At 36.5% G+C, this 26,813-nt stretch overlaps 1 protein-coding gene across 5 annotated transcripts in view; it reads left to right on the plus strand.

Moving 5' to 3' along the window:
* RNF111 (ring finger protein 111) overlaps positions 1 to 26,813 on the plus strand; it is an 81,710-nt gene that overhangs the window by 38,293 nt on the left and 16,604 nt on the right. For 4 of the 5 annotated variants that reach the window (XM_065901212.1, XM_065901200.1, XM_065901206.1 and 1 more), the window contains 5 exons: positions 8,951 to 9,077; positions 12,137 to 12,300; positions 14,825 to 15,019; positions 22,632 to 22,951; positions 26,202 to 26,463. In XM_065901212.1, coding sequence (XP_065757284.1) covers positions 8,951 to 9,077; positions 12,137 to 12,300; positions 14,825 to 15,019; positions 22,632 to 22,951; positions 26,202 to 26,463 — 1,068 coding nt within the window. The remainder of the gene's footprint in view (positions 1 to 8,950; positions 9,078 to 12,136; positions 12,301 to 14,824; positions 15,020 to 22,631; positions 22,952 to 26,201; positions 26,464 to 26,813) is intronic. The other variant, XM_065901222.1, reaches the window with a different exon arrangement.

The following is a 26,813-nucleotide window of genomic DNA, read 5'->3' on the forward strand; positions in this document are numbered from 1 at the left end:
AATTATCATTTTGAACTCATGAATTTTAGCATAGTTGATGTGTTGCAGTCTTTTTATTCTTTTTGATGTTCAGATACTTTCATCTTTGGCCAGTGGGAGCATCTTCAAGTTGGTTTGTGTCCTTTTTTTAAAAATTGTATTTATTTTTGGCTGTGTTGGGTCTTCGTTGCTGCGCGCGGGCTTTCTCTAGTTGCGGCGAGCAGGGGGTACTCTTCGTTGCTGTGCGTGGACTTCTCATTGTGGTGGCTTCTCTTGTTACGGAGCATGGACTGTAGGCGCGCGGGCTTCAGTAGTTGCAGCACGTGGGCTCAGTAGCTGTGGCTCGCAGGCTCTAGAACGCAGGCTCAGTAGTTGTGGCACACGGGCTTAGTTGCTTCACGGCATGTGGGATCTTCCCAGAACAGGGCTCGAACCCGTGTCCCCTGCATTGGCAGGCAGGTTCTTAACCACTGCATCACAAGGGAAGTCCCTGGTTTGTGTCCTTTTGATGCCACTCCACTAGTCTTTGATAACTTCCTTACTCTCTGATGTAACAAGATAGTCCAGATTCATCCTTTACATTTCCTGTTCCAAACCTGGAACCAGTCATTCCAAGCACTCCTGATTTCCTTTTATTGAGAAGTGATAGTTAGAAGCTATCCACTGGGAACGAAAGTGCTCATTGTTCTACTGGGTTATCATTGCTTTTTGTCTTTCTTAATGGACAGAGTTAGGAATGTAAAGATTTTAGAAAGATAAATAATTAATTCATATGACTATTTCCATTGAAAATTTAGGATTAGGGTTTTTATGTAAGCTTGTGTTTTATTTTTGGATCTCTTTACTATCACATTGAAAATCTGGATTCTTAACACTATTAATTACTTTTTTATTCTATACAAACTATAAATACATAGACATAAGTGAACACTCATAAAGGAATGTAAATGAAAATCTCTACAATTATTATTAACAGTAATTCTATTGAATATAATAAAAGAATTTTCTGTGTGGTTCCTTTTTTGCCCTTGGCTGGTTTTCTGTGTGGTTATGCCACCAATTTAATATGCATTTAGGATCATTTGTTTTGTGGTTGTTGCAAAGGATTTTGTTTTGTTTTTTAAGAGATTTGTAAAAATTGTTTAGTTTTGCTTTTTAATTATGTGAAATATTTACCTGGTTCCAAAGTCAAAACTTTTAAACAAGATATATTCATTGAGGTCTAGTTTTCCACCTCTGCCCTCTCTTCCTATCTTTTTCTCCCTAATAGATAATCATTTTTCACTAGTTTCTGTTTTAGTTTGTTCCATTTTTTTCTCTTCAAAAATATTAGGGCTTCCCTGGTGGCACAGTAGTTAAGAATCCACCTGCCAGTGCAGGGGACATGGGTTCAAGCCCTGGTCCGGGAAGATCCCACATGCTGCGGAGCAACTTAGCCCGTGCGCCACAACTACTGAGCCTGCGTGCCACAACTACTGAAACCCGCGCACCGAGAGCCGAGCTCCGCAACAAGTGAAGCCACTGCAATGAGAAGCCTGTGCACCGCAATGAAGAGTAGCCCCTGCTCGCCGCAACTAGGGAAAGCCCGCGCGTAGCAACAAAGACCCAACACAGACAAAAATAAAATAAATAAAATATATTTATTAAAAAAATTATCAAATATATGTGTGTGCGTGTGTATATATATATATATATATATATATATATATATATATATACACACGCACACACATACATACATCCTCCCCTTATCTTACTCAAAACATATCTCTTTCTTTCACTTAATGTATACAGTCGTTAGAGTATAGAGATATAATAGAGGAATAAAAGTTTATATATGATGAGATATAAAGGATATATAGGCTTTCATTCCTCTATTCATTCTTTTTCATTCCTCTTTTATTTTCTTCCACAGGTCCGCAGTACTCCATTGTATAGTTATACCCTAATTTGTTCAACTAGTCCCCATCGACGAACAGTTTGCAGACTTTTACTATTATGAATAGCATTGCAGTGAATAGCTTTTTGTATATGTCATTTAATAGTTTTTGCCATTGTATCTTTGGGATAGAATTCTAGGAGGGAATTGTTGAGTCAAAGATAAAAGAGTATGTTATTTTAAAAATATGGCCAGATTTCTCTGAGAGGATCGTAACCATTTTGGGTCCATCAGCAGTGTGTGAAAGTGCCTATTTTCCCAAAGCCTTTCCAGCAGAATTAGTTGTCAGATTTTAATTTTTGGCCCATCTGAGAGGCAAGAAATAGTATGTCAGTACATTTTTAATTTGTATTTTTTATGACTAATGTTTGTGTGTCTTTTCATGTATTTAAAGGTCATTTGCATTTCTTGTGATCAATCTGTTCATTTCACTTGCCTGTTTTTCTGTCGGAATGTTGGTCTTCATTCTTGCATTCATTTTTAGAAGTTTTTTTATATATTAGAGGTATACATCCTATATAACACATTTTCCTCAAATTGGTCATTATGTTTTTGACTCTGCAATACTTCTTTACCTTGCCAAAATTTATTTGAATTAGTCACACTTATTGACCTTTACTGTTTCTGGGTTTTTGAATCATAATTAGGAAAGTTTTCCCCACTCCAAGTTTAAAAGGAAACTAGCCCATTTCCCCCCTAGCCCTTGTATTGTTTACCTTTTTTTTTTAAATGTATAAAGCACAGATCTATTTGATGTTTGTCCTCATGTAGTGTGAAGAATGGATCCTTTTTGTCTCATGTGGCTATCCAGTTATCCCAAACAAATCATTAAAAACTTTTCTATTGACTTGAGTTGCCACCCTTGTCATATGTTAAATTTCCATAAGTATTTGGATCTATTTATGGAGCTTTCATACTGTTCCATTAGTTGGTCTGCCTGTCCACACACTAGAAGCACACTGTTTTAATTATAGACTCTTTCATGTTTTCCTGGTTATTCTTGCCTGTTTATTCTTCCAAGTGAACTTATAATCAACTTTTTATCTGAGGATGGTGGTAGTGGGGAGAAACATGATGATATTTTTATTGGGATTGTATTTGTAGGCTAAATTAGGGTGATCTGACATCTTTAGGATTTTGGGTATTCCTCTTCCAGCGTATGGAATGTCTTTTCATTTACTGAAATCTAGTTTTGTATCTTTTTTTAAAAATAAATTTATTTATTTTATTTATTTATTTTTGGCTGTGTTGGGTCTTCATTGCTGTGCACGGGCTTTCTCTGGTTGCAGCGAACGGGGGCCACTCTTCGTTGCAGTGTGCGGGCTTCTCATTGCAGTGGCTTCTCTTGTGGAGCATGGGCTCTAGGCGCACAGGCTTCAGTAGTTGTGGCACGTGGGCTCAGTAGTTGTGGCTCATGGCCTCTAGAGCACAGACTCAGTAGTTGTGCCGCATGGGCTTAGTTGCTCCATGGCATGTGGGATCTTCCCGGACCAGGGATTGAACCCGTGTCCTCTGCATTGGCAGGCGGATTCTCAACTACTGTGCCACCAGGGAAGCCCCCTAGTTTTGTATCTTTCAGGGAATGTTTTACAGGTGTTTTTTTTTTAACAGCTTCATTGAGGTATAATTTACCTACCATAAAATTCATCCATTTTAAGTATACAATTCAGTGATTTTTAGTAAATTCAGAGCTGTGCAGCCATTACTGCAGTACAGTTTCAGAACATTTCCATTAATCCCCAAAGATCCTGGATCCCTGTTTGTTTATAGTTAATCCCTGTCCTGGCCTCACTTCCGCATACAGCCTCTAATCTGTCGCTGTCTGTATAGACTCGCTTTTTCTGGACATTTCATATAAATGAAATCATATAATAGGTGGTCTTTTGTGTCTGGCTTCTTTCACTTAGCATAGTGTTTTTGAGGTTCATCCATGGCGTAGCAGATATCAGTACTTAGTTTCATTTCATTTTAATTTAATTCTATTCTGTTCTACTTATTTTATTATTTAGTTCCTTTATAGTATTCCATTGTATGGATTTGTTTACCATTAGTCAGGTGATGGACATTTAATTGTTTTTAGTATTTGACCATTGTGAATAATGCTGCCATGAACCTTTGGGTACATATTCTTTGTGTATGTATATGTTTTCGTTTCTGTTGGATAGATACCCAACAGAAGAGTCCCAAAGAAGAGTCAAAGCTGTTAAAACTTCAGTCACTTTTGTGACTGCAAAAGACAGGAGCAGTAGCGTAACAGGAAGATTCTTTTGATAGTAATTAGCACCAACTTGTTGAGTAGTTACGGCATGGTGATATACTTCATGTAAAGAGCCTGAGTTTAGAATTGAAATTAGGTGTTAATTCCAAGTGTTGCTCATGTTTGCTTGACAAGTCGTTTAAACTTTCTAAGTTTCAGTTTCTTCATGGAGCTAGACATGCAGAATATTATACATGGGACAAAGTATGTGCTCACATATTGGAAGCTATTCTTGTTATTGGCATCATACCAGACTTAAGGCACAGGGGGACCAGAATAATCAATGATTTTGGGGGGTTCTTGAAGACCTCTGTCAGAGAAACCATTGTTTTTGTTACCATTGTTACAGTACCCAGGTTATTACATTTTATTTTTCTCATGATGTATTAATACATTATTGACAGGGGGATTTTTGCTGAAACTACATCTCCAGTCAAAAATGTGTTAAAAAGTACAAGCAAAATAAGTAATCTTAAAAGAAATAGCTAAATCACCTGCAGTCCCATCACTCTTAGCTGCACTCAAGTGTCTCATCCTTTAATATTTCTACATGTAAATGACATGAAAATGAAATTGGCCCAATAAGAAGTGACCTATTGTCTTGATTTTTAAAAAGCTGTATTAAGGTTAACTTCATAATTTTAGGAATATTTCCTTTAAATAGTGTTTTAAATAATAGTCATTCTAAAGATGCCCAAATCTTGCCTAATTGTGATTATTATTTAGTTACATGATTTTTATGTATTATGTTCAAGTTATGCTTATAAAGATTCTTTTTAGAAAAATGTTTAAGCAATAGAGTAACAGTGCCTAAATGAGTTATTTATATAACTTTTAGTTATACAATCTCTGAGTTCATAAAAAATTATATAAATTGAATTTTAATGCATTAGCAAAGCTAGATTTGTATCATTTATCATTGGAACTTCAAAATGTTACATTTATATTTGACTTTGCATAACTGTGTAAAAGGTGTTTAATAATGTTAGGTGATTTTTTTTTTTAACAGGCTTGTAAAGAAATTTCATGTATACATATATGGAGAAAAATCACTAATAGAGCCGATATATAGATGTAGCTTTTCTCCATGTAAAGTGGTAATGTCCAGTTGGTGGGTTAAAATAAGAGAGGTTTTTTTTTTTAAAAAAAAAAATCCATGGTCTTTTATTTTTATATATAATGCTTTTAGTTTTAAATATATGATTGCCTGTGTACGCTTACCTTAAGCTGCATCGTGTATGTGATTACGAAGAATTAGAAAAGTAATTTGGAAATTGAATCGATAATATTATTTTAAATAGCCACTGAGTGCTGCTATTTTGTTTTTCTCTGCCTATATTTATGCTGTTAAAAATACATTTGACCTGAACATGTGTATGTGTGTAATCTTTAGAACTTAGAAACTACTTAAAACACTTTGCACATAATTTTTAAATCTTAATTTTTTTCTATTTAATGGATAGAACAATTTGTAAGTATTCCAAAATAGAAATATTATGGAATTTTTTTTTTTTTGTGGTACGCGGTCCTCTCACTGTTGTGACCTCTCCCGTTGCGGAGCACAGGCTCCGGACGCGCAGGCTCAGCGGCCATGGTTCACGGGCCCAGCCGCTCCGCGGCACGTGGGATCCTCCCGGATCGGGGCACGAACCCGTGTCTCCTGCACCGGCAGGCGGACCCTCAACCACTGCGCCACCAGGGAAGCCCTAGAATATTTTAAAAATAACTATTTCTCCAATCAGATCACCTTTTATTGCCTCTGTGATTTACCAGTGCCTTCCTTGTTATCCTCTTTGGAGTATCAGAGAGCATGTTATAGATCTTTGTCATGGGCTTGTAACCTCCTCCAGATAGTGGCCAGCTTTTGAAGTAGTGCAGATATTTGATGATGTTGAGGTATATTAGAGATGAAATTCCAGGTTGTCTAGGAATGGTGCCTCGGGTGAAGGAATGTAGACTGCGTAAATTCCACAGTGAGAAGAAAGTTGAGCCATTTGTTGTCATTGTGCTAAGCAAGAGTTCTGTAAGAGTTGGATAAAAAGGAATATATGGTATCAATGGAATGCCACCGTGCTAGTAGAAAATGTAATGAAGAAAGGGAGCATGTTTACAACAGCAGCAAAGAGAATAAAGAGTGTAAGAATAATCTCAATAGGAGTATATTTAGCTTCTTTGAAGAAAATTATGTAGCTTTATAGAGAGTTACAATTATAATCAAACCAAACCCTCACTTTTTCTACAGGTTTATAAATATGATATTGGACAGATATGTTCTTGGATGAAAGTGTGTATATTATAGAGATATCAGGGCTTTGTTAGTGATGCTTAATGCCAATCCAGTCCAAATCTCAAGAATTTTCCTCTCCCCTTGATTTTATAATCCTGAAGAATAATTAGAAAAACCTGAATCTACTAAGTATCAAAATAGAATTATTCCAGTTTTTTCAACAAATAGTGTTGGGACAGTTATGGATCTACATGCTAAAAAGGTGAATTTAGACCTTTTATATCATGTCAGACACAGAAATTAACAAAATGGATCACAGACTTAAATGTAAGAGCTAAATTATATAACTTCTAGAAGAAACATACAAATTCTTAGTCACCTTTGGTTATGCAGAGATTTCTTTAAAAGGTCACCAAAAACATGATCCATTAAAGAAATAGCTGATTTGGGCTTCATCAAAATGAAAGACTTGTATGTTTCATAAGACACCATTAAGAAAATGAAAAGAATATATACTACTGTATATACTACTATACATGCAGTAGAACAGCTATAGTAAAAAAGAGATGGTAACAATTAGTGGCGAAGATGTAGAGAAAATGGAGCCCCATTTTCCTGGTGGGAATGTAAAACTGAACAGTCACTTAGGAAAACAATTTGGCACTTCATTAAAATGCTAAACATAAATTTACCATAGTATTTAGAAATTACATTCCTAAGTATTTACCCAAGAAAAATGAAAGTACATGTATGCCTGAAGTACGTGTATTTATTTGTAATAGCCAAAAGTGAGAAAAATTCAGATATCCATCAACAGAAGAATGGATGAACAAACTGTGATGTATTCATATGATAGGATACTGCCCAGCAGTAAAAAAGAATGAACTATTGATACACACAACATGAATAAATCGCAAAATAAGTACACTCAGTGAAATAAGCCAGATATGAAAGGATATGTAATGTATTACTCCATTTTTATTGAGCTCTTGAAAATACAGATCAATCCATAATGACAGAAAGCATGTTAGTTGTTGTAGGGATGTAGGGATGGGGTTAGAGGGACAATGATTGACTGAAATAGGGCATGTGGGATCTTCTTAGAGTGTTGGAAATGTTCTAAAACTGGATTGAGGTGATGTCTATGCTCCATAAACACACTAAAATCAGTGAAATGTACACTTAAAGTGGGTGAAATTTTAAGCTCTCAATATTCTTATTATGGGAAAATTCTTATCACAAGATATTACTTGTAAACTGTTGTCTGATCTTTACATTGACAGGTGATAGTAATGAAGAGAGAAGAATGTTTTAAAAAAAGACATTTTAGCCCTAGATTTGTGGAAAATATAGCAAGAGAAGAAATGGAACATAACTTTTCTTTTTTGTTGTTTACTTGACCATTTTAAAGTATGCAGTTCAGTAGTTTTAAGAATATTCACGTTGTTGTGAAACAGATCTCCAGAACTTTTTCTTCTTGCAATCTGAAAGTCCATACCCATTAAACAACTCCCTTTTCCTTCCGCCTCACAGGTCTGGTAACCACCATTCCACTTTCCCTAGGAATTTGACTACTTTAGATGCCTCACATAAGTGAAATCATACAGTGTTATTTTGTGACTGGGTTATTTCACTGAGCAGGGCCAGATTCTATTTATAATCTTATCTAATGCCATAAGTAAAAATTAGTTCTAGGTGAAGTAAATATTAAGGAAACACATTGCACCAAATATAGTAATGTACCAACTTCTAGATGAGTGAGCACTTTCTGAACTTGGAATACTTTAGAAAAGAACACGTACAAAAAAATTACAGATTTTGTAGCACAAAACTGAAAAGCTACTGTGTTTTTCTTAAAAGAATACCATATTACATAAATTAAAAAACCTTGAAGAAAACTTACAGAGAGTGTGGTGTCTTCATTTCAGATATTAAAGGGTTGATATAGAATGTGAATATCTTACATAAGATCTTAAATCAGTACTTTTAGATATTACAGTATTAATATCTTTATATAAGATTATACAAATTCTTATGGAAACTACTAAAAGTTTGTAAGGAACAAACAAAAATCATAAGAGGAAACAGATGTGCAAATTAAGAGAGTAAGTACTGTTTTCACTTTGCATAGTGAGCTCTCGTTTTAAAAACTTTGATTTGACAGATGAATTTTACTTTTGTAATGAATTTCAGTCTTCAAAGTCAAAATAAAAATTTTGTCTTTAAGTTAGCTGACAGGCATATGCTCTTTATTTTTTTAATTGAAGTATAGTTGATTTACAACGTTGTGTTAATTTCTGCAAAGTGATTCAGTTTTATATATATATACATTCTTTTTTTGTATTCAGTTATACATATATATACAAAGTGATTCAGTTATACATATATATATATATATATACACACACACATCCTTTTTTTTTTTTTTTTAGTATTCTCTTCCATTGTGGTTTATCATAGGATACCGAATATAGTTCCTTGTGCTGTATAGTAGGACCTTGTTGTTTACCCCATATGCCCTTTAAATGTTTTTTCTTTTTGTTTCCAGGAAATATTGATGAAGATGTTGTGGTGATAGAAGCTTCCTCCACTCCCCAGATCACTGCCAATGAAGAAATTAATGTTACCTCAACTGACAGTGAAGTGGAGATAGTAACAGTTGGGGAAAGCTATCGGTAAGATTTTAATTCCTGGTTGTATATTTGAAGTTTTAGATGTAAATGTTTAGACCCATTTGTGCTGCAGATATTTGCATTTTTTTACTTTTTTTTTCTTTACCTAGTTTTAGTGTGTGTATACCAACCAGATTAGTGGTTGTCAAACCAGACTGTATTAGATTCATCTGGGAAGATGATAAAATATATATTATTGCCTGGACCATAGCCCAGACCAGCTGAACCAGAATCTTAGGAATCAGTACTTTTTTAAGCACCCCAAGTATACAGTGAGTGTTGAGTCATTGCTCTAGATAAACATCAGTTTTACTTGGTGTTTTATAAAATTGAATTTGTTTTATGATTCAGAAAGTTCACAAACTTCTCTGAAATTTAGATGTGAATAGTACATAAGTATTGGGAATGATATTGGTATCTCATTAATACCAGTGATGTTTATGCTATTTTGGTAGGACAACTTAGTATAAAACATAGTTTTTGGATTTTTTTGTCCTTCACTCAGTAATTTTATATAAGCCTTGTAGTAAAAAATGAATGATATATCCTCATTTGTTTTGATAAATAACTGGAAATGACATTGCCCTTTTGAGAATCACTTTGACGGAAAAAAAAACGAGAGAGAGACCCTAACACAATTCATTCTGTGCTTTAGATGATTACAAATACTGGTAAAGGAAGCAGTGAAGTACTGCTCTCTTTCGTCTGATACACCAAACTGTGGATGAATCTTAATTTTTGTGTTGGAATGAATTTAGAAATGCATTTGCTTATTGTATTTTAATTTGTTATTGATTTAAGAAAAAAGCATTCTTATTTTGGAAGCATGTTACAATCATACCTAGAATGTGCTTCTTTACTTGCCACTTTCCCATTGGAGTACTACTTCTAATGGCATGGAAGAGAGCACTCTATAATATATCCCTCTTTAAGTTTTAAATGATTTTCCCAGACTCCGAGGAAAATTGATACTCCACAGTACGTGCCACAGTTATTCTGTGACTGTCCATAGTGGTTGGTACAACGCTGACTCAGTTTTTATGAGCTATAACAATTGTTGAAACTAAGGACCTGTTTTTTCGTGGAACTGGAGAGCTTTCTTTTCATGTAGATGCTTAAATGTTCAAGCAGATGCGTTTACATAGTGATAGACAGTGCTCTTGGAAAAGACACACAGTGCTCATTAGCCGTATTTATTTTCCTTATGGTTACCTAGAATATTAACTTTGTCACTTTAGCTGGCTCTTGGCCCTTCCTGTTCAAGAGAGAATGTATCTGTGTTTCAGATCCCTTTGTGTCAAGATTTGACAGTTGCCACTAATTATAGGGGCGACTAAGGCCTCTGTGAAACTGTTCCTCATACATCAAGTTTTTTGCTGGTACTTTACTCAGCACTATATTTGGAGTTAGGACATCCTGTGAAGTTTTCACAGAAGTGCTGCATAGTGGACGTGGAAGTTTCTGCAGCTGTTAACAGCGTCTAAAAAATAATAGACTACTCAGTCTCTCATCAAAGACTTGGTTTCTCAAGAATTTTAAATGGTGATCATTCTTATCTAAAACCATTTCAGCTTGAAATATTTGTTTACCTTCATGCCTTAATCTATACAATTCTTGCTGGAACACACGGTCTTTTTTTAAAACTCTGTCTCAGGATTTAACCTCTGTACTCCTGTTACTTGAAAACTTAATTTTAGAATTTGAACTTCTTTCTAAACTTTTAGGCTCTGTAATTGCTGAGGCCATTGTCAGCTCAGTTTGAACTTTGGAGTTCTCTTCTGAGTGGTCAAGCTTATACGATGACTGCATGTTAGTGGATCTGGCTCACTTTTTCCATACATAGTGACAATAAGCTTATAGGCAGTTTTACATTCAGTTTGGGCAGGAGAAAAAACCAACTTTGTAAGCCCCATCTTTCTAAAACATATTTATCTTTTTCTCCTTGAAGCCTGAGGACTGCATATTCTACATACTATCCCTCTGTACCCTTAGTCCAGATCATTACAGTGAATCCTTTAAGAATTTTTTAAAATAAAATATATGCTGTAAGTAATTTAGTACAATACACATAATTAAAAGATGATAAAAGCATTCGGTGTTGAGGGTTTGTGATTATATGCCTTTAAAGCCTAAAGCAGCTCAAACGATGATGTTTCTTATAGTAAACTAGCTACAACTATCCGTACCTCTCCTGATGGCAAGAACTCTCTCTGGTGCTTTGAATCTCTTTTAGACAGTCCCAGAAACTTAGCTTGGGTTGGGACTCCCAAAGCCATGCTTTGCAGATCCAATCTAAACTAAACATAGAAGATCATGTGAACGTTAAATGTTTAGGGTGTTGATATTTTTGTTACTAAACCTGTGGTGAATAATTTTAGGTATTAACATAAAATGTAAATAATTGATTATAACCCAGGTGAATATTCAAAGTAAACATTGAAAAGGGAGCAGCATTCTTGAAACAGAATCCTGTATTTTACACCAGTGATTGGTCTAACATATCAATTTTCATTTTCTGAGGTCAGTTGATTGGTGAACATTTGTTGAACATTTAATTCAGCAGATGTTTATTGAGTGCTAGACATTATGCTAGTCAGAATTTTAAATTCTATTATGATTATTTCTCTGAGAATTCTTTTTTTTTTTAAATTTATTTTATTTATTTATTTTTGGCTGCGTTGGGTCTTCGTTGCTGTACACGGGCTTTCTCTAGTTGTGGTGAGCGGGGGCTACTCTTCATTGCAGTGCGCAGGCTTCTCATTGCGGTGGCTTCTCTTGTTGTGGGCTTCAGTAGTTGTGGTGCGTGGGCTTCAGTAGTTGTGGCTCGCGGGCTCTAGAGCCGAGGCTCAGTAATTGTGGTGCACGGGCTTAGTTGCTCTTTGGCATGTGGGATCTTCCCAGACCAGGGCTTGAACCCTTGTCCCCCGCATTGGCAGGCAGATTCTTAACCACTGCACCACCAGGGAAGCTCCTCTGGAGAATTCTTGAATGAAGAATTTCACAACTTAGTTTGTAAGAAAGGCTTATGATTTCTTAGGTAACTAAAAATTTTGTTATTTAAGGTCTCGTTCAACCCTTGGACACAATAGATCTCACTGGAGCCAAGGTTCAAGTTCGCATACAAGTCGGCCACAGGAGCCACGGAACCGCAGTAGGATTTCTACTGTTATACAGCCCTTGAGGCAGAATGCAGCAGAAGTTGTGGACCTTACTGTTGATGAAGATGGTAAGTTGGAGTACTAGCAGTGTAGAATTATGAAGAAGATTTGCTAAAATGAAGTATCTTAATATGCTAGAAACTTCTATTGCTGCTTAATGGTAATATATATTAAATTACAGGGAAGTTGCCAGGTATCCTAATGTTATTTTTCAATTAATATAATAACCTCAGTTTGTAAGTTGTGTCTAAAAATTCTCTCTGATTATTACTTCATTGCTTGGTAGTTATTTTCTTAGAAAAAGATTATTTTTACAAGAGGTGGTTTGATCTATCCTCAGACTTATGTGTTATTGATACTTTCATTTATAATATTGTTATCATACTTTAACTTTGCTATGAAAAATAGAAACAGCACTTTAAAAATACAGAACAGGAAAGCAATATAACTGAGTTTAAATGGTTAATACTGGTTATTTGAAATGTTCGATTTGCTTTTAAAAGTTGTGTTATCCTTCAGTATAATAATATGGTTACCTTATGTGCTGCTCAGCTTTAGTGTTTTGTTTTGGCTTACAGCTGCACCCAAGTAACTGAGGAAATAAAGCTAGAGTTGGAAAACAGAGGTTAGGGAAAGTGGTAGCAAGTATGAATATATGAATACATATGTGAATTTTCCCTCATATTGACAATTGTCTTCAGATAGTAATAGTTACATCTTAGAAGGAAATGGTCAATCATAATTTCCTTAAGGAGACAGTAAGCCATATATGAATTTGTTAATTTTGGCAGTTAGCTATAAATTGGAAAAGATACATTCGCTAGGTAGGAAGAGTTAGGGGCCTTGTGCAATCAGCTCTCATATCGGCTGTTTGCAGTTTGGATGATTATAACTTTCAGAGTAGCAGTACTTTGGGATTAAGATGTTTATTAAGGGCTAATTTATTCCCATTGTCTACATTTCATTTAACAATGTCTCGGTTTTTATTTTGAAGCACCATAAATTATCTGTAAGGCAGTGGTTAATACAATAGGGATTAATTAAAGATTACTCAATTAAATATTGATGGCTCTTTTGGAAACTTTTTGTGTGTTGTCCCATGTGACACCTGCCATCCAGTAAAGTAACAAAAGGTGACAGAGTAGCCTTTTAGCCCACTAGAATTTAGTTCAAACAGGATACTTTTACATTTAGGTTAAAAGTATTCCAGTGATCAGCAGATGCCCCCTTCTCCCTACTGGTTTCTTTTAGTGGAAGGCTTCTATCTTATTAAAAATAAATTCAAAACTTAAGTTTATCAGTTAGACCAGTGGTTCTTACCTACTGGCCATTTTGTGCCCCTAGAGACATTTGGCAATATCTACAGACACTTTTGGTTCTCACAGTTGGGGGAGAGTGCTATTAACATCTAATGGGTAGAGGCTGGGGTTGCTGCTAAACATCCTACAGTGCAAAGGACAGTCCACCCCGACCCCCCTCCCACCTCCAACAAAGAATTATTCAGCCACTGTCAATACCAATAAGACTGAGAAACTGAGATAAATAAACTATTTGCAAATCAACAGAGGTTCCTCCCTCCCCCTTGTTTAGGCAAATATATTTCTTTAAGCATCTGAAGTACAGGGTCCCCTATAGACTAACAGGTACTATTTGTGTTTCAGGAATCAGCGGACCTCACTTCATTGTATAGAATAGTTGTCCTCTCTTTGTATATCACATTTAAAGAGTGATAATTCAGGTCTAATTATTGTGACTATGCTTTGCACAGATTTATTCCCATTATTCTTAATTTTTAAACAATCATTTAACAATTAGGGTCTAAAGTATAACTCATTCATAAGTTAAGGTCTGCCTGAAATTTCTTTTAATTTCTACTATAAAAACTTTAATTTTTATTAGAAAGCACTGATGAATATTAATATTGGCAAAAAAATTGGGGGGAAAAACATACAAAAAGACATGTAAGAAAGAAATTAAAATGGTTATTAAAAATCATAGCTAATGTTTATTGAATGACTACTGCTTGTAAAGCATCATATAAAGTGCTTTATATGTGTGATCTCTGTTTATCCTAACAACAGTTCTATGAAGAAAATTCTGTACTTTCCTAGTTCTACAGGTGGGGAAATAGAGTGGTTAAGTAATTTATCCTAGATCATACTGTCAGTGATGAAATCAGAATTGCTATCCAAGCTGTGTGACTCTAGAATCCATAATGTAACCAGAGAAAGTACAATTTGTATACTGTTCTAACAGCCTGTGACAATGTGTATGGACATAGCAGAGGGAGTTTTACTTTGCCTCTTTTCTTTGTGATCAGAAAACTTACATGGTCATTACCCAAAGAAACTATGTTAGTCCTTTGAATTATTGGAATATACATATATGTGTTGGGTTTTTAAAAATGCAATAACATGTCATTCTAATGTTGCAGTTTAACTTTAAGAAAACTTTTTTTTAACTGTATATTGTACTTACTAGAGGGTTCATATTTTGTTTTAATAACTATCATAAAAATGTTAGCTTTTATTAAAATATAACCCATTACCTAATTTGTTTTGAAATGCTAAATAAACATTTTCTATATTGTAGAACCTACTGTAGTACCAACCACTTCCACGAGAATGGAATCACAAACCACAAGCGCTTCCATTAACAATTCAAATCCATCTACCTCTGAGCAGCCCTCTGATACTGCTTCAGCTGTCACTAGTAGCCAACCCTCCACAGTGTCAGAGACTTCACCTATGCTTGCAAGCAATAGTATGAGTGGTACTTCTACAGGAGGTATGTAAAAAAAGAAAAAGAAAAAAAAGAAGAGCGGGGAGGGGACTCTTTGTTAGAAAAAGGATTGTTGTTTTTAAGATTTTAGCTGTGTTAGCAAGAGTGTATTCTTAGAATAAGCATCATATGTGAACAAAGTGGTCTCTATTAGAATTAGGCTATGACTTCATATTTGAGTCTGTGTGCTATGTTACTGGAGTATTATAGCTCAACTGAAAGAGATGGGGGAGAATTGAATAGCTGACACCAAAAATACAAGCAACAAAAGAAAAACATAGATAAACAGGACTTCATCAAATTTAAAATTTTTGTACATCAAAGGAAATTATAAGAAAGTGAAAAGATAGCCTACAGAATGGGAGAAAAATATTTAAAAATCATATATTGGATAAGGGTCTAGTATCCAGAATATATAAAGAACTTGCACAACTCAACAATAAAAAGAAAAGCAGCCCAGTTTTAAAATGGGCAAAGAATTTACATAGGCATTTTTCCAAAGAAGAAGGTCATTTGTACAAATGACCAAGAAGCACATGAAAACGTTATTAGTTATTAGGGAAAAGCAAATCAAAACCAGAATGAAATTCCACTTTACTCTCACCAGGATATCTATAATTAAACAAAACAAAAACAAAGAACAGGAAATCAGAAGATAAGCAGGGTTAACAAGGATATAGAGAAATTGGAACCTTTATTTATTTTTCTTTTTATAAATTTGTTTATTTTATTTTATTTATTTTTGGCTGCGTTGGGTCTTCATTGCTGCAGGCGGGCTTTCTCTAGTTGTGGCAAGCAGGGGCTATTCTTCGTTGCTGTGCACAGACTTCTCAGTGCGGTAGCTTCTCTCATTGCAGAGCACGGGCTCTAGGTGTGCGGGCTTCAGTAGTTGTGGCACGTGGGCTCAGTAGTTGTGGCTTGCGGGCTCTAGAGCGCAGGCTCAGTAGTTGTGGTGCACGGGCTCATTTGCTCTGCAGCTTGTGGGCTCTTTCTGGACCAGGGCTCAAACCCATGTCCCCCACACTGGCAGGTGAATTCTTAACCGCTGAGCCACCAGGGAAGCCCCTGGAACCTTTATTAATATCTGGTGGGAATGTAAAATGGTGCAGCCACTGTAGAAAACACTTTGACAGTTCCTCAAAAAGTGAAACATAGAGTTAGCAGCATATGACCCACAAGTCCACTCCTAGATCCGTATCCAAAAGAATTGAAAATAGGAATGGGAGTTTAAAAAAGTTTGATGATGTCATTTTCCCAATATTTTGTGTTGTTGTTAATTCTTTTGGTGTCACATCTAAGAAACCATTGCCTAACCAAAGGTCTCAAAGATTTACTCCTCTGTTTTCTTTTAAGAGTTTTATAGTTTTAACTCTTATCTCAGATTAACTGGGTCTTAAAGTAGTCTTTTTTCGCTCTTGAATGATGGCACAGAGATAGGAACTTGCTGTTTAGTAACGGAGACATCATAGACCCTATAGCTTGTAGATTGACTATATCACTAATAATATCACCATTAATAACGAAACCACCATATATTTTCTATCTTTTTTTGGCTTTTAATAATACATTTAATTCTTATAATATCCCTGTAACTTACCTTGAGCAGATTGGAAAACTGCTTGTGTCTGGTTTAGATCTCCCTTCCCTGGAAACTTGAGGCAAAGCTTGAGGAAACAAGGAGATTTTTCAGGGGTGTCTTTGAAAAAAAAAAATGTAGGCAGAAGTGAAACGGGCTTTTTATTTCGTTTATTGAGTGCACTGTCTTTCCTGGTAGCTTTATGTACCCTATGCTTATCTAGATGTTATGTGAAACAGTCCTAACTTTATTTCAAGACAGTCTCAAAGCTTTTATTTATGTACTTATTTTTTAACACGCTTGTTTAGTTAGGATTCACATTTAATCTATTTGGTAGTAACTTCACTGCCTGAATGGCCTTCTCATGATATTACTCTATGTTTTAATGACCACCCTTGGGATAGACTTGCTCATGTTGTATTTCTCTAGACTAGGAGAACCTTGTTCCAGGCCAGATTGTTCCTCTATATGAATCTGATAGAAGCACATACAGATATTCAGATTACATTAGGGGCGTTCAATTCTGCTGGCTATATTTCCTTCCAAGACTGTAGAACATCATTCACCTGTTTTCTTCACATCCTGTCGTTACTTTGCACCTTCTTGTATATTTCCAACCTTGAATCACTTGAGCCATGTAGCTTCTCTCTTATCCAGGTTCCTAAATGGGACTGGTAAAAATCACAGAACCATGCAGATTGATGCCTTATGAATTTATGGTATCTAATCTTGGGCTTTTGGTAATAAGTTGTCATAGTGTGATAAATCCCAATCGGTTCCCTTTCCTTCCCCTCAGTGTCTATTCCAAAATTCTCTTATTCTTCTTAAGACTCTCATTTCCGGGGGTAGGGGGAATAAGAAAAAATAAATGAAGGTTCTCAAGCATGAATACTTGTAACTTCCAGCCCCTTTAATAAAAACTTTTGTGTATTTATACCTATCCATATCTCCTAACTCCTGGTCTCTTAACTCCTTCTTACAGTTTCCAGTCTCTTTATCTATGCTCCACCTCCTGTCCTTTCTTGTGTCCTTGACCTTGCTTTATCAGTTATCTTCCCTGTGTCTTCAGCATCTTTGTTGGTTCCATCCCCTTCGTACACGCACGTGTACATTTGTGTTAAGTCTGTGTATACCTAAGTGGGTCTTCTTCACCTTAAACTCCTTCATTTAACTTTAACTCTGACTCCTTTCAGAACAAACAAACATGATGTTTAAAAATCTGGCAGTAATTTTCTTCTCATCTTATTTTCTTCCAGGACTCTATTTTCATCCCTTCTTTCACTCGTCCATCTCATAACTGTAGGTGTTTTCACCTACCACCAGTATGCCGATGACTCACCATATTGTGCTTCCAGAACACTCTCCTTGTTTTAAACTTTCATATCCAACCGCCTCTCCTCTGGACCATTCTGCAGTCACCTCAAACTCAACATGCCCCAATCAGCTTATCATCTGTCTGACTTCTCAATGTTCTTAGCTTTATGCATATATGCTATCTTATATATTCATTTATTCAGCAAGTATTTATTGATTGCATACTATGTATCAGGCACTGTTCTAGACACCAGGAACACAACATAAACAGAGCTAACAATTGTAGGGGATAATAATAGCTAACATCTGTTGAACTCATAGTATTGGTCAATAATTTATTTATATTAACTCTGATTTCTGTAATAACCTATGAGGCAGATTCTATTATTCTTTTCATTTTACAGGTAAAGTAACTTGTCTAAGGTTATATGATAGTGGAGCAAGAATTCAAACCTACAAAGTCTGACTTGGATCTTGTAATCTTCCTTTATGCCAGGATTTCTCAACCTTGGCACTATTGTCTTTGGGCTGGACAGTTCTTGTGTGTGTGTGTGGGGGGGGGCTTGTCCTGTGCATTGTAGGATATTAGCAGCATTATTATTATATTTTTAATTAATCTTTATTAGAGTATAGATGCTTTAATGTTGTGTTAGTTTCCGCTGTACAGCAAAGTGAACCAGCTATATGTATACATATATCCCCTCTTTCTTGGATTTCCTTCCCATTTAGGTCACCACAGAGCATTGAGTAGAATTCCCTGTGCTGTACAGTAGGTTCTCATTAGTTATCTATTTTATACGTAGTAGTGTATATATGTCAATCCCAATTTCCCAATTCATCCCACCCCCCTTCCCCCCCACCCCGGCCCCCATAGCCATAGCAGCATTCTTGACTTCTCCCTACTAATAACCAGTAGCACTACTTCCCCTCCAGCTGTGACACCAAAAGTATCCCCAGGTGTTGCCAGATATTCCCTGGGGGGCAGTGTTGCTCTATACTGTACCTAGAACCTAGTGCTTCTGTTATAATACTGGTTGATTTCTGTTTTAAATTTTCTCCGTACTTGATGATGAGCTCCTTGAGGACCAAAGATCAAGTACTTTCTCTTTTTCAGCACTAAGCTGCAGCCATGCAGGCATGCCTCTTTTCCCTGTGAGGTTAGCTTAAATTTAGCAAGTGCTTATTGAACCACCTACATTGTGCAGGCATGTTTCTAGTTTCTAGAGATAAATCAACAAAGGCAGACAATATCCATTCGTTATTTTAAAGGCCAGGACTTTCATTTTTCAGTATCTTTGTAGATCCTTAACCATGTCATTATTATGTATAAGACTTGCCAAATAAATGAATAAATGCATGAGTACATCTCAGTAATCCTCCTAGAATTACAATAAAAGTATTTTAACCAGCTTGGTGTCACTGGGCTGTGGAGTTAATTCTTCTGGTGTAGATTTTCGATTATCTATTTTTAGTGGCCACTCAGCGGCCTAATTTTAATAAAAAAGGCAGTGTTTTATTTACTCAATCAGATGTCTTTGTATTTCACCTCTACTCTGTGGCAATTTTCTTTGGTCAGTAACTCTTGAACAAGAGGAGATTCAGTTGTCTTTACTTTGGATTGCTACCTTGTTTGAGCAACAAAGAGCTTCTGGACTGTAGGAAAATAGATATTAATTTAATTGGAAGCCAAAACTGTACCATAAGAAGTAGAGCTATAAGGTCAGTCCTCTTTTAGGGGCCATGCTGTTAATTATATAACCCCTTAAATATGTGTTCAGCCTTAAGGATATGAAAGTCATTGTGCTTCCTCTTCACTCACTCTGAGTTTTGTATGTAAAATAATTGAAGACCAAGAGGGCAGATCGTTTCCAAACAGGTTAAGTGTCATATCTGTTACTTCAGTCATGGCCCCAGCAGTCCCTAGATCTCTTGCTCTGGTTACAGACTCATCTCCTGAGTCTTAGAGTTACACATAATCCTCAAATAATTGGGTTTGTAAAATTAACGTGTCATACTTGGCAGGAATCATGAAGGTCATTTAGTCCATCCACTGAATGGATTTAGTGTCCCAAAGGTTTTCGATTTTCTTTTCTGAAGTAACACACAATAAATGACATTTACTTGTGTAACACTTTGACGTGGGGGCTGAGATACAACCCTGAAAATGTTGTAGGAAGTAAAGTTCCTATAATAATGATATTGTTGTAAATCTTACAGCCTTTGGGAAATAGCTACTTAATGTTTGATTCAGCATAGTGAAGATAGGCTGTTGATCATGGTCAGTTCCAGGTATGCCAGTTGTGACTCTGTCCAGGTTATTCAAGAAATTTGGAATGCAAATGAATGAAAGTGATTTAATTATAGAACTGACTTTGAATCTGCTGTCACTTGTGTTTTAAAAGTGAACAGCTTGTTGACTTTCATTGTTTTTTTGATACAAATTATTTGTAATATTTAACCTCTCAACTGATGATAACAAGGTAGTACTAATTCCAGGAGGCTGTTAGAGATTAGTAAGAATTTGTAATTTTTTTCCATCCAAGTTTACAGACTCCTGAATTCTAGTTCTGAGGTTAAGAACCTTTACAAAAGGGTTCAGGAAATTAGCCCAAGTAGGCCAGAGTAGGAACTTGGGGTGGGGGGAACCAATATACATAGATTTAGAATAGAGATACTGCCTAACAGGGTTTAGATCACAGACTTTGCCCAGAAGAGAATCAGCAAAAGCAGGATAGGACATGTATGGGAGGGCAGACCCAGGAGAATTACAGGGAGGTGTACTGCAGTCAGACCCATCAGTCAGAGCCTGAAGCATCCCTATCCAGATTCATTTATGTGAGTCTATAAATTCCCTTTATTGTTTAAGCCAGTTTCGATTGGATTTTTGTATTATTTGTAAAGAACCAGAAGATTCCTAATTTTGGTACATTGGCCCAGAAGAGAATAGCTGTGTACTGTGAGCCAAATAGGAGCAGGGTATCCCTGGTATTGGTTACTCTAGAAAAAAAGGCTAGAACAGTGGTACTCCAGAATCCTAAGGATTCTGAAGAGATGCCTCATGAGTCACGTGGGGGTGGGTGAAGGGAAGGACAGGGATTTGGGTTTTCCACTCTTCTAATTTTTATTTTTAAGTAAAAAAATTTATCTCCATTTTTATCTGTTTTATCTAATTTCCACATAACATGTAGTTTGAGGAAAGGGTGCTTTTTTTTAGAGGAGTTTGAAACACTAGGATAAACCTTCTGGGGACACTTTCTGCTGTTCTTTTGGCATGGAAGAACATACCTTCAAAATAACTCTGGGCATGTGACAGAGCATAATCAGGACTCAGATATTTCATACCTAGAAGATTATTATCTTTTCTAACAACAGCCATGCAAGGCAATTATTGCTACATTTAATAGGTGAGAAAGAGGTTAAATAACTTTCCTAAGGTCACATTGCTCCAGATTAGACAGGCTCAGGATTAGAACTCAGGCCCATCTGACTCCATGTTTTTTCCCACTGTTCCACCTTGAGTCACTAGATCATTATAAGAGACCTTTAATTTTCAACATAGTAGAGTCTTATTTCTTATGTTCTATTGGGTCTGAGTTTAGAGACCAGAGGAACGGAAAAGACATTGGAAGTTAGTGAGACTTAGCCAGATATGCTCTGAGTTGGGTGGTTATGTCTTTTTTTTTTTTTTAAATAAATTTATTTATTTATTTTTGGCTGTGTTGGGTCTTCATTGCTGCGCGTGGGCTTTCTCTAGTTGCAGCAAGCGGGGGCTACTCTTGGTTGCGGTGCGCGGGCTTCTCAGTGCGGTGGCTTCTCTTGTTGTGGAGCATGGGCTCTAAGCGCACGGGCTTCAGTAGTTGTGGCATGCGGGCTCAGTAGTTGTGGCTTGCGGGCTCTAGAGCGCAGGCTCAGTAGTTGTGGCTCACGGGCTTAGTTGTGGCTCACGGGCTTAGTTGCTCCGTGGCATGTGGGATCTTCCCGGACCAGGGCTCAAACCCGTGTCCCCTGCATTGGCAGACAGATTCTCAACCACTGTCCCACCAGGGAAGCCCGTGTAGTTATGTCTTAAGAGGATAAGATTTTAAGAAGTACATAGTAGTCTTCATTATATAGGAATGATTTATAGTATTGGAGGCTCATGGAGCTCAGGAGAACCTTAGCTTTGTTGCATATAATGGAAAGACTCCCATGTTATTTTAGAGTTTTTAAAATACAATTTAGGGCTTCCCTGGTGGCGCAGTGGTTGAGAGTCTGCCTGCCGATGCAGGGGACATGGGTTCGTGCCCCGGTCCGGGAAGATTCCACATGCTGCGGAGTGGCTGGGCCCGTGAGCCATGGCCGCTGAGCCTGCACGTCCAGAGCCTGTGCTCCGCAACGGGAGAGGCCACAACAGTGAGAGGCCCGCATACCGCAAAAACAAACAAACAGAAAAAACCTAATAATTTATAATGACGTAGGAAAAGGTGATCTATTGCCATATTTCAACATCGTGGTAAATATAAGCCTCCTAAAGCTTGCCTGAAAATCCCAGTGAAGATCACTGCCCGAAATTACAGGATATGCGTGTTAAGAATGTGACTATATCACATTATTATTTACAGATATTTGAATTCAGTAATCACTTCTTAATTACTTATTTATACACATTTATACACATATATGAAGTATACACTTTCTTTTACACAGTGATATTTGATCATTTGGTTCTATGCATTTTTTCGTTTCAAGATGACTCAAGGAGAACTGCACCTAGTGCTATAACGGAAACTGGCCCTCCTGCAATGCCAAGGTTACCTTCCTGCTGTCCCCAGCACTCGCCATGTGGAGGGTCGTCTCAGAGTCACCATGCGTTAGGACATCCACACGCAAGTTGCTTTCAGCAGCATGGCCACCATTTTCAGCATCATCACCACCACCATCATACTCCCCACCCAGCTGTCCCAGTGTCTCCCTCCTTTGGTGATCCTACTTGCCCTGTGGAAAGACCTCCACAAGTACAGGCACCTTGTGGAGCAAATAGTAGTTCTGGTACCAGCTACCATGACCAGGTATGTGGAATTTGATGAGTTCATCTTGAGTTTTTAAAATTGTGGTTCCTTCAGGAGAAAAAAACAAACCCTAATGATAAAGTTTATATGCTAAATAAGTCATTCTTGTTGCCCCTGCAAGAGTGGCCTAATTTAATGATGTGTGATTTTTTTAAATTAAGTATTTAAGATTTTCTCATGTAAATTATTGCAACCAATTGAGGGGGCCAGGGATGTAGAAAATTGGACGTGATACTAATTTTTATTCTGGAATGTTTTTAGGTGTTTTTAGTTAAATGTAGGTGGATCTAAACCTTTGGGATTTTATTTCAAACAAAGTGTTGAAACTGCAGTGTCAACCTAATTCATGAGAAATTCGGGAATTCTCCCAATTTTTTCCTCCTCTACCCTGCCTCCTATTCTGGAGCCTCCCTATAATCTCCACTCATCTAGAAATAAACAGCAGTCTCAGATGCAGACCTGTGACATAGTTTCTCAGGAGCAGATGAGGTTTTTAGTTTGTGGGAAATTGAAATGTCAGCAAAAATTATAAGAAATTTTTTGCTAATTAAGTAAATTAGTTGATGTTATTAGTGAGTGCTTGATATGTCAAATAATATTAAATTAATATTGGTGACCACATGGAGTAAATAAAGTGAGGTGTTATGTGCTATTTTAACTTTTGCTCCATTGTCTCTGTGTATAATCGTGATGTAAACCTTGGTGGTGCATACTTTAAAAATCAAAACATGTAATTTAAAACTGTAAGTGACACGTGCTAAAAAATGTGCTAGAAAAAAGTCAAAAAGAAATTCAGAGCAGCTGCTTTACTGTACCCTCTGACCTTTCCTAAAGTACTTGCTTCATCTTTTAAATTTTTGCTGGTTATCTCTTCTGGTTCTGACAAATTAAAAGTAATTAAGAAAGTGGGGGTGTTCCCTTAAGAAGAAAACACTAGCTGCTGATACCAAAAGGAAATTTGAAAGGGTTTAGTAGGAAATATTATTAAAGAGATTTTAGATGATGTTTTGGTTCTGATAACAGTTCTAAGTATTAACATCTATGGGTTGTCTAGACCTGTTCTACCTCTTGGGAATGAGGAAGCAACCTGAGTGAGTTAATTAGAGGAAGAATCTCTTTTGTGTAAAATACAGATGTAACCTACTCAGCTATATCTAAGTAGAGGTATTTGGACTGTACACAAAGCTTGAGAAGAATCAGCAGGATCAGGCATTCAGTGGTTATAATGGGCATGAAGGTAAACAAAGAATGAGGTTTTGGAAATATGAACGCTTTGAGATTGATGTAGCTATTTGTAGGACTCTGAAATTCGCCCCATGCTCATGAGCTAGCCTCGTATAGTCTCGGTTTGAGACCTGTGTGGACACAGCAGGAGGTTGAGGAGAGGGAGACTGATCTGAGGATTTGTAATTGTGTGGATGTCTTATGATTGAGTGTCAGACTGTGTAGATAGGCAGAGAAAGATTGGGGAGGATTAGGCTTGACGAGAGGAGTTGCAGTAATCACTTGACTCTGTACTACTCCTTTTGATGTAGCTTTCTCTTTTGAGAGAATAGTTTAATTAGTGCTATGCACTACTTATGAGCTGTGTAAAGTAATATTTGCCATTTCTGTGCCATTTTGCTTACCCTCCCTTTTCCTTCTATAATAATAATTGAATGAACTGTTGGAATTGTGAGGAAGAGGGTTCTCTGTGTTGATTTTTCCCCTTTTCTTTTTATTCTCTACTTTTAACTTTACCCTCGGTTCCTTCTAGGAGGACCTTCACCCTACTTAACTCACTCTCTGGGAGTGTTCTTAATCACTGACTGGAGAAGAAGATAGGAAATTTGCTCACCTTCATAGTATGTTGATATTCCAGTCCATTTGCCAAATTTCAGCCTAAATAGGAAAATACGGAAAGGATTTGAACCATAAGTAATAATTCACAGTCTTAAAATATTACTCTTAAACTTTATTTATTCAAATTGGGAGCATATATTGTATTTGCCAACTTAAAAGAAAGAGCCCAGACATTTACTTAATTGATTGTAGACACATAATATAGAAGAGGAAAGTAGCTCTTTCTTTTCACCTTCCTACAGCTTCTCCTGTACCATCCTCCTCCTTCCCTTTTAGTATCCAGAGTTTCTCATGTTTCTGTTATCCTTTGAGCTGGGAGGCCATTGAAAGTACAAAGACAACTGTCTCTAAAAAAATAATAATAATAAAATAAAATAAATTTTTAAAAAGTACAAAGACCACTATGGTTCCTCACTGGACTGGGTGACCTGGGCCTCTAATAAATGCATTACCCTAGCCTTCCTCACCTCTAGCCCCTCAGCTTTCAGTATTGAACAATTCCTGCGTGTGATTCCATATATAACATCTTTATTTTCTTTAATCATATTTTAAAAATTACAGCTGTAACTGAACACTAAGCAAAGACTTGTATTTAAAATACTTAAGAATATAAAGAAGCAATTCTGTTTCTGTAATCTGCCCTAGAGTAGAAGGTAAAGTGTTTTACTAAGCACTTTTCAAAGTGCTCAGGGGAAAAAACTTAATTACTTTTGAGTAGAGATGGAATCTAGACTCTTTGATTTTCCAACTTGGTAAATGGGCCTTCCCTAAAATTATATTCCTAATAAAAGTAATCGTGGTTTAATCTTTTTTTTTTTTTAAGTGAAAAAAGTTATGAGGAAAAGCTAGCTAATGGTTTAGCTTGAGTAATCTTAGGCCCTTTGTTATCTTGGATAATGTTTGCACTATTAAGAGTTTCAGTTGAATGCTTGCTGTGTACAGTTTAAAAACAGAACAGATTTTTACCTGGAGCCTTAAATGTTTTCAGTGGTATGATTATATGTTTTGTAAAGGAGTCCTAAATTACCAATCAGAATTTTGGGGTAAAGGAGGATATGGAAGTATGATTTAAAAGTTTCTTTCTCTCTTAAAATCTAGATAATGGAAGAGAAACAGATCTTAAAATAATATATTAATTAACTTTTGTTCATCTTACAGCATGATCTCATGCTTGATTATTTAAAATTGATTATAGATTTTAAGTGTATAAGCACGATAATTTTTACAGTCCAAGATGCACACAGTATCTTCTTGGTGCTCAGTAGGTCTTCACACTCAAAATTTTTACCAGTTTTAAATTAATAGATTCTATTTTTCTAGATTGCATTAGGAGTACTTTTATAATATAACATGAAACAATGTTTTGACCAAATTTTAGAAAGATAAAACATAGTTCCTCTTTATACAGCAGGCATTGCCAGTAGACCTGAGCAGCAGTGGTATCAGAAGTCATGGAAGTGGTGGTTTTCATGGAGCGTCTGCCTTTGACCCCTGCTGTCCTGTTTCCTCTTCCCGAGCTGCAATCTTTGGCCACCAGGCTGCTGCTGCTGCCGCCCCGAGCCAGCCATTATCAGTAGATGGTTACGGATCCAGCGTGGTTGCACAGCCCCAGCCCCAGCCCCCTCCACAAGCCTCGCTGTCATCTTGCCGACATTACATGCCGCCTCCTTGTAAGTATGAATTTAACAGGCAAAGAGCTTAGAGGCACATAGATGAAGCATCGTCCTCTCCTCATGAAATAACCTTTCAGTAATACTAGTTTATAAATTTTTAGTACCTCCTTGGCCTACGAGTGGAGTGTATTTTTCCTATTTCATTCTCCCTTTACCTCACATACCCAAAACAGTCTTCTAAGGCAAAAAGGGCAGATGTTGTAAAAGGTCTGGGAAAATAATAAGTATATTTTGTCTGTTTGACATACTAACATTTACATTTTAATTAATATCTATGAACTTGTACATTGAATGGCACCTTAGATTCCTATAAAAGGAAATTTTAAGGAATTAGATTTATCCTTTAG

Source organism: Phocoena phocoena, chromosome 2 (assembly GCF_963924675.1).
Source record: "Phocoena phocoena chromosome 2, mPhoPho1.1, whole genome shotgun sequence".
NCBI classification, from domain to species: Eukaryota; Metazoa; Chordata; class Mammalia; order Artiodactyla; family Phocoenidae; genus Phocoena; species Phocoena phocoena.